The 17202-nt window shown below is 43.4% G+C and overlaps 1 protein-coding gene across 1 annotated transcript in view; it reads left to right on the forward strand.

The window, feature by feature from the left end:
* Window positions 1–10475: 10475 nt before the first annotated feature.
* UGCG (UDP-glucose ceramide glucosyltransferase) overlaps window positions 10476–17202 on the forward strand; it is a 28117-nt gene continuing 21390 nt past the window's right edge. Inside the window, exon 1 of the mRNA XM_072360336.1 lies at window positions 10476–10714. Coding sequence (XP_072216437.1) covers window positions 10617–10714 — 98 coding nt within the window. The 5' untranslated portion in view covers window positions 10476–10616. The remainder of the gene's footprint in view (window positions 10715–17202) is intronic.

Raw genomic sequence — 17202 nt, forward strand, 5'->3', positions numbered from 1 at the left:
GTGTAGTTGCTAATGGTATCAAATATCACCAGTATCGAGATGGACCCCTGTGGAACACTACTCGTCACTGGCCTTCATCTGAACATAGAGTTGTTGCCCACAGCCCTCTGGCTGTGACCATCCAACCAATTCTTTATCCACTGAATAGTTCAGCCCTTGAATTCATCTCTCTCCAACATAGAGAAGAGGATGTCGTGTGGGACCATGTCATAGCTCATGTCATAGACAACATGAGTTACCCATCCTTTCTCCACCAGCACCATCATTCCACAACAGAAGGTGAGACAAGATCTGCCCTTGGTGGAGCCGTGTTTGCTGTCTTGGACCACTGCCTTATGTTGCATATACGTCTTAACATCTCTTCCCAGGCACAGAGGTGAGGCTCACCAGCCTGCAGTTCCCAACTCTTCCTTTCTCCCTTTTTTGAAAATGGGTGTGATGTTTCCCTTCTCCAGTCACTAAGGACTTCACCTGACAACCATCATTTTTCATATGAGGCAGTCTTGGACTTGCTCTGCTCATAGAGTGGGAGGGATTTTGCTTCCCTGAACCCCATCTAGATGTTCAAGGATGAGACACAAGGGAGGCCTGAATGCCAGTGAAGTCCGAGCCAAAGAACTCAGTGAATACCTCATCCTTCTCCATGTCTGCTGAAGTCTGAATCTCCTTTCTTGTTTATCAGAGGGGACGCACTCTCCTTTGCCTGTCTCCTCTGACCACTGCATCTATAGAATCCCCTCTTGCTTTTTTTTTCCCCCCCCCACATCCCTTGACATGTACAATCCCATCTGTGCCTTGGCTTTTCCGATCCCACCTCTGCATATCTGGATGTCATCCCTGTATTCTTCTTTGTCCACTCTGGGACATGAAGCTCTTCAGAGACTTTATACAGCTGTATACCCAGGCTGGGGATATCGCGGAAGTAGGGACAAGGTATCTGTGCTATGGATGTCCTAAGCAGACCTGTAGCATGAAGGAATATACCAGCAGACCTTTTGGACTTCAGTTACTCCTTCAGGCTAAGTACTTGGAGAGCTTATAGCTACCATGGTCTTATTACCTGGCTCACACAACAGCAGAAAATACCAAATGCTGTACTTGTCAGTGTGTCTTCAGGTGCACTTCATTTAACTGTAGTCTGTATTACTAAGCCTGGCTTTATTTAAAAGACATGGGCCTGCAGGTTGGACTGAAATGGAAAATTATTGTGTCACATAGAAAAGTTAACTAGTGCATGCTCTTGAACAGAAGTGCAACACAAAGCAGTTGGTCTGCTGGAAATGTCTGAAACAAGCTACAGTGAGTAACGAGAGCACAAGGTTCTGTCTGCTGTCAGTAGCTGAATACGTGGGTCTCCATAATTCAGTACTGACAACTAGATAGTGGTTGGAAAGCATGGTTACTAAGGAGAGACAGGTGCTGAGGGCCACCGAAGGTCAAATAACTCTTCAATCACTGCTCCTTGTTCTGTGCTTAAACATTCTTAAGTATGATCTCTGTACTGATAATTGTAATATATATTATAATAAAGAACCTAGAATGTTTTGAATATAACATGGCTAGTCCGCATTATGCATTTGTAAATTGTATTATTTTGAAATGATATCCCAGAGAATGATTTTTCTAGCCCTCAGAAATGCAGTTTAAAATGAGGAATAGCATATACCTAGAAGGCCACAGTGTTCTTTGTATTTAGGGAAGTAATTATCTGCTGAGCAAAGGTCTGATTACATATATACAGGTGAAGTGGGAAAAGATGACAGACATAAATGAATTCACAATGATCAAGTGTGCAACACTGTGTTGTTCAGATGCTTTAGAGAGACTTGAGAGAGCAGAATATGTTTGTGGTTTTTTTTTTGTTTGTTTGTTTTTGGTTGTTTTTTGTTTGTTTGTTTGCACAAGAAGTTACGATGAGAGTTTTCTAAAATTTCTTAGATTTCTAGGATAAATAATGAAAATCTCAGTGAAACCTTGGGCATGTCATAAGGACTTTTGTTTAACACCTGTTTTCTGAAGTATTTGGCCAGATTTAGTCTGGTGTGGTTGAACATATCTCTACTACAGGCAGGGTTCCATTAGGTTTGTGGGTGTGTACCTCAGTGCCAGACCCTGCACAGACAACCCTGTGGCCCATGCTCTCACCCCTGATTAATGATACTCAGGGGATGTGCTCAGACCCTGTGTGCTGTGCCATCTGTCTCTGAAGAGTCTGTTGCCCATTCCGTGTTCCTTTGGATGGCCTCTCACCAAAGACTAAGGTGCCATGTGAACATCCAAACCAGCCAGCAAAGTCTTCTTTTTTGGTCTCTGAGAAAATTAATTACTTTATACTACCCATATCTTTATTGACCAGTGAGACTTTGTTTTGCAGCTCTGCTCTTACAAGAAGGTAACCGTGAAAATACTTCACTGGTGAATAAGTTCCTGTTGGAAATATTTGCAGTTTCTTTTGAGGCCACACCTGTTCGTATCATATAAGCCTCCTAGGTGAGCCTCGTGGCATTGGGAAACAGAATATGTCACGCCCCATTGAAAAGCAAGGCAACGCTGTGCTGAATACACAAACAAACACACGTGCAAGAGAACCAGAGTCTTGAGGATGCCAAGCAGCCTTGCCCACTTAGCTCTGTCAAATGCTTGCACACTCTCTCACACACAGAAATATTTACTGCCCGAGTAATATCTCTTTTTGCTGCAGAAGGGAAGAAAAAAGAAAGGACAAAGATGAGGTTTTTTAAATGTAAGCATTTTTTGTTTTAGGTTTTGTTTTTTTATCAACTGCAATGGAGCTAACTGAAGACAAAATGTCTACCAGTTTCTACAGATGTTCAAGTCCCCACAGCAGTGATGCCTAGAAATGGAACACAGCACTTTGTACCCATGCAGTGATGCCTAGAAACACAGCACTTTGTACCCATGCTTAGTGCAACTATGGGCATGAAAGGAGTCCTTAACTGTAACAAACACCAGGGCAAGTCACTACGAAATGGACGCGAAGATAAGATCTTCTAATAGCTCCTTCTGGAGGTAGCAGTGATTTGTAGACACTTGCTTCCTGCTTATCAAAATTAGCTGTCACACCTTAACCTTATACCACAGGGCTGGAATACATGACACAATACAACAATGACTCATGATGATGAGTATGTGGAACAACCCTGTCCCCTGTACTTCTGGTAATCAGTCCTGTTATGATTTACTGATGAAGGACTCAACTTCTTGTCCTTAGGCAAATGGCATCGCAGCAACGACTTGCAGACACCATGCAACACTTCCATGACGTCTCCAGGCTCACTGAAGGGAAGACCCACTCAGGAGCACAGTTCTGTCTGCCACAGGACTTTCTGGCACAGGCAGACTAGCAGAAGGACGAAATCACGCGCTAACCTTCTGTCTCCTACTTTCACACTGTGAGCTGGAGTCTCAAAGTTAAAAGAAAGTGAGAGAAATTACAGAACCATCTGGTTTTTTTTTCACTTCTTTCAGTATATGAAACAGATTACGCTCCTGAAGAAAGGGACAAATTTTGATGGAGACTGTAGCAGTTCTATGTTGGTCTGTGTTGATACCACAAAGCTGACACAACAGAAAACAGTTGCTTCTGTTTCTGTTCCTGACTCTGAGGAATGGAAGCATACTTGATAAAATACACTGATTGCTGTTACACACAGCTGATCTCAGAAGCATGTGAGTCTATATTCCATTTAATGGACACAACTTCAGACACCATTCTGCCATTCCTTCATAACCATGAAGTTAATTCCTGCCTGTGCACAAACAAAATCATTACGAATTGGTCACACTCTGGGTTACCGTCAAGAAGTGAAATGGGAGATAGCCCCTGAGTCAAGGCATAGGTCACTGTGGGAAAAGATGCTGATGCCAAGAGCTCTGGCAATCCCACAGCTGTTCTGCCAGTCTCAAATATGCATGTGGTTCACACACCTCAGAACTTAGTATTTGCAATAAGGAGGTGAAAAGCTTAGAGAAAGGAAAATGTAGTTAGAATTTTATAACATCCCTAATTTGAGGAAAAAAAGCAGTGATTCTCAGATTTTTCTCAGAGCTGCCTCCTTTATAATACATAGAAGCTCAGCCTTCTCAGACACCTGCTGTGTGCTCAATTACAAGAATATTCCCGTGCAAAGAAATGTAAAAGAGCATTAAACTGTGGGGGGTTTGTAATGAGCTTAAACAGTAACTGAAACTTTATATATGTAAATATAAGTACAGATAGATAGTGTATGTACATATAGTGTATATACACAATTTACCATCAACATTTCCTACTGTTTTTAAAGAGAAATTCACATTATGCAAGGTGTTTGCAATGAAGTTTACAGAGAACCTGAAAAATGTGATGGAACCACATTTTTAGAAACAGGAACTCTGATATCATTGCTTAACTGCTGTGAGAAACTGAAACCCCTGGTTTCGGTCTGCATGCCTATAGACTCCATGTATGTTAATCTTCTGAAACACTTAGCTGCCTCTTCACAGTGAGAGTGGTAATTAAATAACCACACCAGAAACACAAAGGAGCACAGAGATATCCCCAGGTACCTGGCAACTCAGGTGCTCCAAGTCAGCGCATCTGTTGTTTGCTGTCTTTATTTCTATCTGGATGATCTCTTCTGTGCAAAATCAGAGCCTATAAATAGTGTGAAGTCTTGAACAGGTTTGTAATGGGTGATCTCTGTGATCCAGGTGAGCATTGTAAAGGTGCCAGAGACCCAGGTCTGAAACTCACCGTGTGGAGGACTCCCATCTATTGCAGCCAGCAGCAGCTGGCAGCCACAGAGGAGTGTGTTTGTGTCCTTCAGGGAAAAAAATAGACATTACTTTAAAAAAGCAGTTAGAAAAAGCCAGTTGAAGAGTTATCCTCTAAGAGCTTTAGCGCTGAAAAAAACAATAACTTTCCCTCCAGACTATCCTGTAAATTCTCTTCATGAATAATAATAATGATAATAATGATGCAATGACTGTAGACATTTGGCATTATTAGTAAAAATAAACAAGTAAGGTCTTTAAGACGTGCATCTGCATGTACAAAACCTAACTGAGCAATTAGAAGAAGTAAAAACAAAAATCAACATTACTTTTTTTTTAAGCTACTATTTGTCAAGTCATCTGTCTCAGTCATTCTCATCCCTCCTTTTAAGACCTTGCTTTCACACACGAGCATACATTTAAATCTGCCTCAATGTCCTCAACTGCTTTCAGCAGACATTCAGGAGATTCTTCTCCTTTCCTTTATAAAACTGAATTGTCTGTACATAACATGAGATCATCATGAGGTCATCTCAATGATCAGATCAGCACCATGAATAAAAATATGAATTCTAGTTAAGAGTGGAAAGTCGAAGAGAAAGAATGTCTGTGTCTGGCTGGACAATTAACAATAAATAAATACATAACGAAGAAAAAAAACCCCAAAGTCTCTTGAAGACATTCGTGCAAAAAGGCAAATTTTAAAATGTCATCTAAACAGAGCAGCATGTTGTAAGGACTTATAACCTTCTCATCCAGCTTAGATATAATGATATATGATACTCTTCTTTTTTCTTGTGGAATTCACATACATTTGCTGGGAAAAGATTTTTGATGTGAGAGATAGCACCGATAGAGAAGCTCTTGCTATCAGACACTTTTACCCCTCATCATTATCTATTTCTTTCCTTTTTGATCGCCACACAAGGATAGCCTTGGCCATCCTCCCTAGCCTGAAGCTGAGAAATGATTGAATTACTGCAGCCAGATGGTTCTGTTTTCCAGGAGGAGAGGATAGTGTGATATTCCTCAGGAGGAGGAATTTGTTTACAGGGACATTACATTTCTTTTTTTAAACAAAACTAAGAGCTGCTTTCTAGATGCTACAATTCTGTGTCCGTTTGTACTTTGGAAAATACTTTTTACCTCAGAGAGATTATCCTCCTCCTGAATATGTCAGAATTAGAAAATGAAGGAAGGCAGGAGAAGGGAAAGGGAAAAGGGCAGATGGAAACAGAAAATAAAAGAACTGTTACATCAAATCCTACGCATTGTACTTGCTCAGTGATAACTGGAAATTAGGAGAAATTCTGGAATACCTAACAGGACAAGATGAAGCAAACATGGTAGGGGCAGGCCTTGGAGAACAAACAGAAGTGATATGTGGTAGAACATAGTAGAGGGAGAAAACAGGGATGGAATACATTGGAATACAGAGATTCAGACAAAGAAGATGAGAACCCTTGGCAAGGCAGAAGAAAAAGGCACTACAAGGCAAGGTACTAAGAGCAAGGTACTGAGCCTCCAGAGTGACAAATAAGAACTTCAAACCAGAATCTGGGAAAGGCAGTGAAAAAGGATACATATTCAGCATGGATTTATGCAGGGGGAACCCTGCTTAGCCAGCCTGATGGTCTTTTATAGTCTGCTGAATGGTGAATTAAGCGTGAGATCTGGTTAGCGGGAATCTAAGTTTGAGCATGGTTTTCTACACTGTCTCCCATAGTATCCTTAAAGATTAAACTGGAAAAATATGGGGTAGATAAGGGTGTGGTGAGAAAGAAATTTGGCTGAATGGCCTGGCCTTAAGACTTGTGGAATGCATCAGGATCATTGCTGGAACCAACAGTGTTTGATATCTTCATTAATGAGAGGATGTTCTCTCTCTAGATTCCCAGATGACACAAAGTACATGATTGTCTGGCACGCATGATGGGAGTAAAACAGCCTTAAAACAGGCTGGAGAAACTGTTCAGCAGGAGCCACGTGAGGTTCAATAAAGGACTATGCAAAATCCTGCACCTAGGAAGGAAGATTAATAAGGTCTATGTTAGTAACTCCACTACTGTTCAAGGAGAGACAGGGGAATAGTGGAGGGAGTGTACTTTACAGCCACAAATATGACAGACAGACCAGACCCTCTGGCATACAAGATGAAGCTGAAGAGCTGTGAATGTTCTACCTGGAGAAGGGTCAGGGGAACCTTGCTGTTGTGTACATTTATCTGGTCAAGGGGAGTAAAGAAAATGGAAATAGATACTTTTCAGTGGTGTCCTGTGACAGGATGAGAGTGTGAGCACAAAATGAGATACAAAAAACCCTTAAACCTCCTACAATTATTTAACTGTATGAAAAACATTGTTAATAGTGAAGGTGGTCAAATCAGAGCAAGTTTCCCAGAAAGGTTGTGGGGTCTCCATCTTTGGAAGTACCTGAACCCAGTAGAAGAGGGTCCTGGGCAAGCTGCTCTGGTTGATACTGCATGAGGAGATTGGTCCCTTCCAAACTCAACTATAGCATGATTTTCTGAAATTATCGACTCATTTTTCCTAAATGGAAAGGTAAACCATGAGCATCCTTTCTTCAGGTTTTCCATAACTTAATGCTGACTGCATAGACATGACTCTTTTCAACAGCAACACCAGCAAAAAGGCTTACAGGTCAGCACAGACAAGGATGACTTCCTGAGAAAAGTCCTGTGTAACTAAAACGCTTGCATACACCTCACAGTACTGAGATGTTCCTATGTTTTTTAGTTCCTTCATATTCTCCTACAGAAAGATTTCTGAAAGTCAAAGTAACAAAGCCTCATTCCCAACAGATTTGTACCATAAGGGCTGGCTGCAAGATCTAGGTTAAACTTTTTCCATTGTTGGGCATTTTTAAGAGCTTCAGTGTCTAATTGTTCTGGAGTTTAATTTGCTGAGGCAGTCTACCAGACAGGAAGCATTATAGAACTACACTTGTCAAACCTCAGTGGCCACTTCACATATGCTGATTAGATAACTCGTTAGTGCTGAATAAGAGGGTACTGGCAAGCTGCTATGATAAGTGAGGCCCCCACAGCTCTCCTAGCTCAGATTTATCCTCAAATTTTCAAGTGCTGTAAGAATAAAATTCTTAGCTCGTTTAGACAGAGAGCAATTGAGTAAATTCCTTTACTGAACTCAGCTAAAGACTACATACTTTTTTTTCCCCCCTAAATATACATGAAGGAGATTTAAATAAGAGACAGCCACTAGATGGAACATCTTTTTTGTAACAGCTTAGCAGTAATGTGCCTGTGACTGCTTAGCAGTAATAAGCCCGTTTCTTGCAATTTACTGAAAGAAAAGAGAGAAATAAGTTATTTTGATGAAGGGCTACTAAGACCTATCCAGGATTCTCCTTGGCTTTGAAGGTGGACTTTTCAGCGTTCATATTATTGAGAATCAGAACTTCAAAGATGAATGATTCCTACTAGAGTATATTACCTTTACAGTAAAGTATTTTATAGAGCAGTTTGAGAGTGCAGATGCATGAGTGGAGCAAGTTGTTAAGCTCAGGGCAGACTTCCATCCTTGTCTTTCATCCATATGTTCACCAGTAACTTGTTCTTGCCTTTTATTTGCCCAGGATTGCAGCAATATCATTGTTAACAGAAACAGTTACAGTACATCCAGTTGGAAAGTATACACCTGGAAATACTAACAAAGGCACACACAAGGTGTGAAATGACATTTCAGCAGATTTTATGTACTGTATTATCTGGATTTGAGGTGAAAAACCTGTTACACCGTCTGAAGATGGGCAAGTAAATTACTTATTGTATTTGTATCCAAACCTTATAGATACTACGTTTTTCAATAGCAATTCTGATGGTTTATGAGGAATCTAAAAGCACATGTATGGGTAAAAGCTTACAGAGGGACAACAAGAAGAGAAAGTTTTGTGGGATTTATTTGCCTCTGCAGTCTTCTCAGAACAACAACACCACAGCTTCACACACCACGGTTCTTCTGAAAGTGACCTACACACTTACCTTCTTTGTTATCAGTACAGAATTGCGTATGAGTGCTTGTATTTAACCATTTGCAGTTGGAGCAACGGGTCTCATATCTACACACTCCACAGCCATTCAGGGGATGCTTAGGAAGGAGATTTCCGTTGGATTACTCTTTTTCAGTCTGAAATAAAGTTACACTCAAACACTGTTCAGTGCATTCTTCAACACTTGACCAACTGACACATGAATGAACCAGGAGCAGTAGTTCTGTAGCACACAGGATGCTTTTTTTGCTTTTTTTTTGTTTTTGTTTTGTTTTTAATTAGAACAGAGAGCACGTTAGCATAAGTCAAGGCATTTGATTAGAACTGGAGGGTACATCATGCCTCTCCTCTGAGGCATGATGAGCCACTGCTGAGGAGGAGGCAGATCAGCACTAGATGAAGAATGATGCTCTTTGCAAACTGTCACAGTTTGTGCTAACAGAGGGCAGAGCAGGAGCTGGTATATTGCCACAGCTCCAGACAGCCCTGTGTTCCAGAAAACCATAACCTTAATGTTCCTGCTCAACAAATCCGCGTTGTAGCTCTGGCTAGAGAAGTTGTTCAGACCGAAGGCCTTATCCCAAAGAACCATGTGAAGGGCTTCTGGAGATTGACATACTTAACCAGACATCAATTTCAGAGTCAGATGCCACAGCCTTCTAGGGGATGTTGCTGCACATTTAAACTTCTCCCTGTACAAGAAAGAGAGCAGGATGGAAAGCTGCCAGCGGGGACGGCAGAAAGATAAAGCCCAAAGTTACTTGCACCAGCTGGGTATTTTCCTGCAGAAACTGTGTGAGGACAGCACACTCACCAGTACGCTTAGCCAAAGCACAGGAGCTGCTATGAGGGCAAACAACTTCTATTCATCTTATTTATACTCAGGCAATTCTTAAACACATGCTACTGTTTACAGAAGAAGCTGCAGCTTGTTTGCATGGAGGCACTGACCCTAACAGCTATTGCAAAATAAGCAGCTGGCCAACAGTCTCCCAGGCGAAAACCTTGTGAAGAACAAGCTTTGGTGCTTCAGCTCCGCGGTCCAGAGCCAGAAAAAGGTTAAGAGACTGTGACTTTTTGCTCTACTCTCGAAGACTGGCCCTTAGTGTTCCATTTACTGTACTGGCGTATGTTGATGCAAGATGCTGATTTGCAAATAGGTCACTTCTGCCTTGGAAGGCAATCGCGATCTAATCAGACGAGGGTGTATTACATGTGTTGGCTCATAAGCCTCACAATTCGCACACACTGGTGCATTCTCTAGTGACGGCGTCAAAATGTAGTGCTCAGAGTCAATTCACAGCTCAAAAACACCCCTAGAGGTGACCTTAAATCGATATAAACGTGATTCTCACCGCAGGAACAAAGAGCAAAATGAAAGACCGATAACCACCTTCAGTTACACGCGAGATAAGGACGCAGCCTGCGGAAGGCGAACGTAAGCACGAAGGCACGGGCACCTCGCGCGACCCTCCTCAGCCGGCGGCGTCTGACAGGGCACGAGCCGCCCGCAGCCCGCAGCCCCCAGCCCCGCCCGCCACACCCCGACCCTCCCGGCACAGCGCAGCCGGGCGCGGCGGCAAATCACGGCCGGGGACGCCCCCAAGGTCGCGCAGGCGCGGGGCGGCGCGTAACGGCCCCAACCACCCTCCGCCCCGCGGCAGGCGGGGCCCGCGCCTGGCAGAAAGGGGGGGGCAGGCCGGGCCGGGCCGCTCTCCGTAGTGCGGCAGCCACGCTCGCCGCCGGCTCGAGGTGACGCGTTCCTTCGTTCCTCCCCGCTCTCTCCGCGGCTCCGTAGCCGCCGCGCCTTGAGGATGGCGGTGCTGGCGCTGGCTCTGGAGGGACTCGCCATCTTCGGTCTGATCCTTTTCGTCGTGCTCTGGCTCATGCACTTCATGTCCATCATCTACACGTAAGCGCGTGGTTGCGGGGCTCGGGGCTCCGTGGGCGCCGCCGTGCACCTGCGGGATGCGGCTGTGTGGGGAGGGCCGGGGCGAGCGGCGCTGCGCTGTGGGAGGCGGCGCTCCGCTGTGCGTTGCCGCGGTGCTGCCGGCGCGGTGCGAAGCAGCCCGGTTAGCGCAGCGCTATGCGGACCGCTGTTCTTTAGGGGAGGTTACTGGATGAAGGGATGATTTAATACGCAGTGACGACGCTAGTCAAAAAAAAAAGAAAAAAAACCGAAAAACCAGTGTGCGTGTGTGTGTGTGTGTGTCCAGGGCTGCCTTGGGCACCGGCTGCTGGAGCGCCTTACCTTGTGCTGAGGGGTGTTCGCTCTCCAATGGCGGACACACAAAGCAGGTTTCTGTGTTCGCCCGCAGAGGGGCTGTCCGGATATGTGGGAAAGGTCTGAAACGTGCTCCTTTCTCTGGTAGGCCTTGGTTTTACTTTCTCGTCAATAAAAGGCCACTGTTGCCCCACCATAGGTGTTAGAAGATACCCGGATTTCTGTTTGACTTCCTTTCTTGCTGTTCCACGCATGTGATAGGTACCTGTGATAAGTGCCTGCCCTTGCTGAAGGCAGAGCTCCTATTGCCTTCACACTTGCTAAATTTACCCCTACAGCCCTTGGTTTTGATTGTTTTGCTCTTTTTTCCCCCATGAAGAATCCCTTGAAAGGTCTGATCATTGTTTTGCATTGTGGTTGGGTTGCATCTGGCTCTTATATTTACTCAGGTGACTGAATTCTTTCTTGAAAACTAGCATATGGGTTGTGCTAGGCATGAATAGCCATGTTTCAGTACCAGCGTGTTGCAGGGCTGCCCTGGGAAGAGGCTGTAAGATACCATAGGCACAGCTGGCTCTGGGCAGCTCTCAGGCAAACAGCCCCTTGTGTGCCAGAACTTCAGCTTCCTTGGTAAGCGCATGTGGTGGTGCTGCTGCTCATAAATATTTAAGAAAGAGTAGTGGCAGCTGTGAGGGACAGGAGACCCAAATGGTGACATGGGAGAAGGCAGGTGAGAGGATAAACAGTAGAAGAGACATGAGAGAGCAGACGGGGGCTGGAGGGAAGGAGGTGTTATCTGCAGCTCATGGTACATCCCAGGTCCAGAGCAGAGGGTGTGGAGCAGTGCAGGGACACCTCTGGATGGACTGAGGGTGTGTGTTGGGGAGCTGCGGCCAGCCCTGGTTGGGTGCGGACACCCTGAGCCTGTGCAATTCAAAGGGTTTGCAGCCTGTGGGTGAGTCACACCAAAGCAGGTGCACCTGCCAGAGGAACAGTTGAAGAGCTCCAAATATAAGTAAGGCGGGGCAGAAAACCATTATATGCACTGATGTCCTGCGTCACCTCATGGAGTGGGTTGGGGAAGCTGAGTGTAGGACGCAGGGAAATGAGGAGGTTGGGGCTGATCTTCATCTGTCTGAAGCAGGACATGGGGAAGGGGAACAAAAGGTACTGCCCTGAAAGTTTGGTTGCTTTCTGCCTTACCTCAATATCCAAATCAGCACTTTCCTGTTAACTGACAATAATTTAAAGTAAGTAGAATTGCTGGAGTCGGGACTGTTGCCTCATCCAGTAGCTGCTGGTTAAGGCAGGCAGCAGCCAGGCCTGGTGTAGCCTAGAACTGCTGTAAATGAAGTGGCTGTGACACATGAATAGAGCTGTAGGTTTTGTTACTGTGAGTTTGTGGTGTGCCTGTGGTTTGCTTATACGGCAGCAGCATGATAACAAGCTGGAAACTTGCCATTGGGACAGACGATCAGTAAGAATGGAGGCAGGCTCACTCCAGTTGGTGACACCCCTGGAGAAGAATGTGCCTGCAACAGAGTTCCTGAGACCAGCTCAGAAGATGTGGAGATGGGAGCTGACCATCTCTGCCCATGAGGTGGGTCAGTAGCATGGAGTTTTAGTGTTTGGCATGGAAGGGTGGCCCTTAATCAGGGCTGAGCAGATAGTAGCACCGAAGTGACCAAGCTGCAAGCTGTGCCGTGTTGCACAGGCTGCATGGAAGAGCTGCAGCAGTTATTGGATAGGTATGTAGAAACAGGACTGCTGCTCCCCAGAGTGCTACCACTCAGCTGTCCTTTGCTTGTGGTGAAATTGGAGAAGTGCTGGGCACCTACAGCAGACATCTCAGGGGAGGTATCTTTGTGGTGCCTGTTTTGGTGCTGGGATGGTGGAGCTGCTAGGATGGATACAGCTGCTGGTAGGTGTTTACAGGGCAAGGACTCCAAAAAGTGATCATGAGTAGTGCTGTGGCCTGAAGGTGGTGGTGGTTAGGTAATGTTACTACTGCCCCTCTGTTGTGTCTTGGATGTTTGTTCCGTATGCTGCACCCTTCCCAAGGTCACTGAGGTGTCAGGAGGCCTTTTTGACATGTGGAAACTCCTTTTAATCTCAGTGAAAGGATGTAACCTGGAAGTAGAATTCTACCATGTCTCCCACATACTGAAAAGTACTTACACTACGCCAGCTGCAGACAGCAAAGAAGAAAGGTAAAACTAATTAGTCCTTCGATTTTTCACCTTGTTTGATAATGTTGGTTTGATGTTTGTGTAAGTGATTGGACTAAAGACTGTTCTCAGCCTGCTGCATCTATCAGCACTTAACTGGTGAGTTGTGGGGACTGAACTGTGCTGTTGGAATAAAACAATGTTAAAACATTTCCACAAATCTTCCATGGCCTACATAATCCTCATTGTGTGGTTCTCTTTGAAACGTTAAGTGTTTGATTTTAAAATAATAATAGTGAGAATGCGTGTGAATTAAGTAGATAGATAGGATTATACATGTTTGAGAAAGTAAACTTGTTTTGAAGGACTGACAGCAATTGACAAGGTTAAGGAGCACTTCAGTTGTGTTGATTTGTATTATAATTGCTTTAAAAAGATGTAGGCTTTGGATATCTAAGGTTGGGAAATGCCAGATGAGAAACTGTCTGCTGTCCGTTCTCCTGTATAGCATTTGATAAAGCTTAATCTGCTTCTTGACGCTTTTCTCCCCTACCACATTTACACACTGTTGATTGTTTTTGATCTATGAAGAATGCAGTGGGTTTGGTGAATTTCACTTTCCTTCAGAATGAACAGGTGGGTTAAGCAAGGAAATTCAGATAGTCATACTGCTAAGTCAGATGGTGTTCTACAAATTGTCTGAAGTACATGATTTGAAACCAGTATGAGTTTGTTGCTCTCTGTGTAATACTGAGTGAAGTAGAAGAAATTAACATAGGCCTAATGGCATGTTTTTATTGCTGGTAATTAAGTAAAGGGCAGTTTGCATACATTTACTCTGTGTAATAAGGCAGTGGGATCTGACCTGTTTGTGTTGCTTTCCATTATACCTAACACAGGTCCCTGAACAAGGACCCTTGTGTGCATGTAGCTGCTTGAATTGAATTTGAACATTGACTGATCCAGCAGGAGTTTAGTGTTGGATGTTGCTGGGTATACTAATTCCCAAACCATCTGACGTTGTGTGGTTGTATGGACAACTAAAATGGACTTTCAGAACAAAAATAAAATGGAAGGCAGTGTGAATCATGTGCAAATAAGGAAAGGATTTACAGTGTTAGTCAGGAGACTAAGGAGTAAGTTTTGATATTTTAGCATTCTGTTAAACTAATGTTGAACTAATGATTCTTAAATAACTTCTACTCTGAAGATATGCACAGAATGGAACAGATGCCTTCTTAAATCAGGGGAAGAAAGTAAACAACTGAAGCTGCTTTCTCAGCTAATGGCACTCTAACACATTGTGTTTCTGAATAACTGACTTCCAAATTCTATGGCAGAGGGTTTGCTGCATTAACAGTATTTGAAAACAGATTGTTCTGGATTAATAATGATAGGTGTTTTCTGAACACTGTATGTCCCTTCCTAAAATGAAGCTGGCAAACAAAGACCACAGAAGCTAGAAAAAGCCTTACTTAAGTGTAATTGGATCTGTTTCCTACTATGTCTTCTGACTTTAGTCTGAAAATGAAAGAAAGTCTTTGTTTTATACTTCTCTGGAAACTCAAATTGATTATTTCAGCTCATATGCCACATAATAAATACATTCTACGTCTGAGGACAGAGGATAGGATGTCATAAATTTAGGAAGTTGTTCTGCCTGGCGTCTCTGGACTGCCTTGAATTTTGCCAGTGTTAGAGTTCCTAAGAAATGCTTGTTGAGTTTCTTAACATGCTTGCAACTTCCTGCTGTGTTTTCCTGGTCCACAAAATAAGGCTCATGGAGTCGTGTTCCACTTTTTAGTCTCTGTTGTTTTTGTACCTGTTGCCCATAACAGTTCTAATTGCAGAGGTTTTTTTGCCTTTTTTCTTAAGGGAACCATGGCCAGTTGTTACTGATGCTGCTCACTGTCCTCATTCCTCAGGTGTAAATGGGAAGGGTAGCATCATACTGTGGAATTGATGACCATATTGCTATTTTTAGCTTTTAAAAATAATTTAAGTGCATGGACACTAAACAGTAGTCAATGAAAAATTAATTATTTAATCATGCTGCATCTAGATGTAATTAGGCACATTATGCTCCGTCTGCTGAGCGTAACCCAAGACTTCCAGAAACATACCAAAGCAAGAAAGCTCCTACATGTAAGTGAAAACGTAAATAATACCCTTAGAGTAATGCATAAGCATGCAAATGTGAAGTTCAGTTTGCAAAGATTCAGAAAACTCAAGTTTACTGAAGAAATTAAGCAACTTTGAAAAGCTTTCTAAAAGGTGGTTCTAAACAGAGACCATTATACCCAATGTAGCTCTGTTTGACACCTGCTTTTTTGAGTTCTTCGGGTTAATAATACATTACTATATAACAGTTCTCACCTTTCCTTCTGAAGAAAACATTATTATTATTATTATTTGTCCCTGTTTTACTGTCTCAGTGCTTTCTGTTAGGTTGTCCCTTGCTGCTTGGTCCATGGCTTGTGTCCAGTCTTACCCTACTTTTCTGTGATAGCTCTGCTTGTCTTTAGTCTCGTTCTTCTGTCTTTTTTGCTTGTTGCTGTAGCTGTTTCTTTGTTTGGGCTGTCTCGTTTTTGCACTGCTGCCTTCTGGCAGTAAACTGAGCGAAGTATCTGTTAGTAGCAAAGTATCTGTTAGTATCTGTGAGGAGTTACTTACTTTGCTATCTTAGGTGTGTGAGTGCTTTGGAGCCAGCTACCATGGGTCCATGGGTCCATGTCTGGGCTATCAAGTATTCTGGGGCATCAGTGAACTAACATGTAGATGAACTTTCACAGAGATGATTTAAGTACCTTTTTCTGAAGTTAGAGGCATCCTTCCTTCCCTCCTGATGATAATCAAATTAAAGCAGAGAACTGAGAAATGTGGTTGCACTGGAGCTTCTCCAGGAAAAGACTGAAAGACTTCTAGCACATGCAGAATGCTCTGTCTGTTCTTGAGTTTGTTTTTCTTCATTCCTCAGTTGAATCTTTACTGAACTTGTACCATCTAAGCTGAAATTTTCCATGCAGGTGAATGGTTTTTCCTGTTGCGTAGCTGATGACAAACTTGATGTAAAATGTTATATTTAACATTAGGTTGTCATCTGTAACCTCATCTTTGTGGAACAGCGAATAGAGTAAGCTCGTGACCTCTGTTAGGAATCTTTCACAAAAATCTGTAGAGGGTTTAAAGAAGCAAAAAATGTCCATTTTTGACTTAGTTCCTCTCCAGCATCCCAGTTTGCAAAGTTACCTGAAGCTTTTCTTTGATTTTGGTAACACTCCTGTCTTTCTGTTCTCTCAGCACCACCATCTCCTCTATCTCTGCATTGATGGCAGACCCTACTTTATGCAGAGTCCTTCAGATGTTGGCTGCAAGTACCACATCCTTATAAATTGTTAGATTGCTTTTTCTGAGTGAGTGAGCGGCAGCATTGTGGCAGAGAGAAAGTGGAACAAAGCAAAGGTAGCAAGTCAAGTACAATTACTAGGGAGGAACAGTAGAATCAAGAAGTATGGGCGCACACAAGTGTGTAACAACTTGGGTGTAAAGTTGAGGGTCAGTTTTTCAGCATAGAGTAGGAAACTAGCATTTTAGGCTGGAAATGCTATTTGAAGGCTCTATTCCAACTCTATTTCTACTGAAAGCAGGGCTAACTTAGTGCCGATGGCTCTATGCTCAGTGCATGGTTAGAGAGAACAATAGCTTGTTCTTGTGATTAAGCATGGAAACAACTAAAAGTCTTCAGAACTGAGATCAAAAAAGTCATCTGGGGCAATGGTTTATTAATGGCCTGAATAGTGGGAAGTGACATCTAATTTGTTGATGATACAGAAGTGGGAGGAGTGGCTGCCATATAGAGGGAGCTGGACAGGTGGGAGAAGTGGGCTGACAGGAATCTCATGAAGCTCAGCTGGAGAAAATGGCAAGGGATAGCTCCACACATCTGCAGTGGCTGAGGGCTGAACATTGGGAAAGCGAATTTGTAGAAAAGGAGCTGGAGGTGCTGGT

This window comes from Excalfactoria chinensis, chromosome Z (genome assembly GCF_039878825.1).
Source record: "Excalfactoria chinensis isolate bCotChi1 chromosome Z, bCotChi1.hap2, whole genome shotgun sequence".
Lineage (NCBI taxonomy): Eukaryota > Metazoa > Chordata > Aves > Galliformes > Phasianidae > Excalfactoria > Excalfactoria chinensis.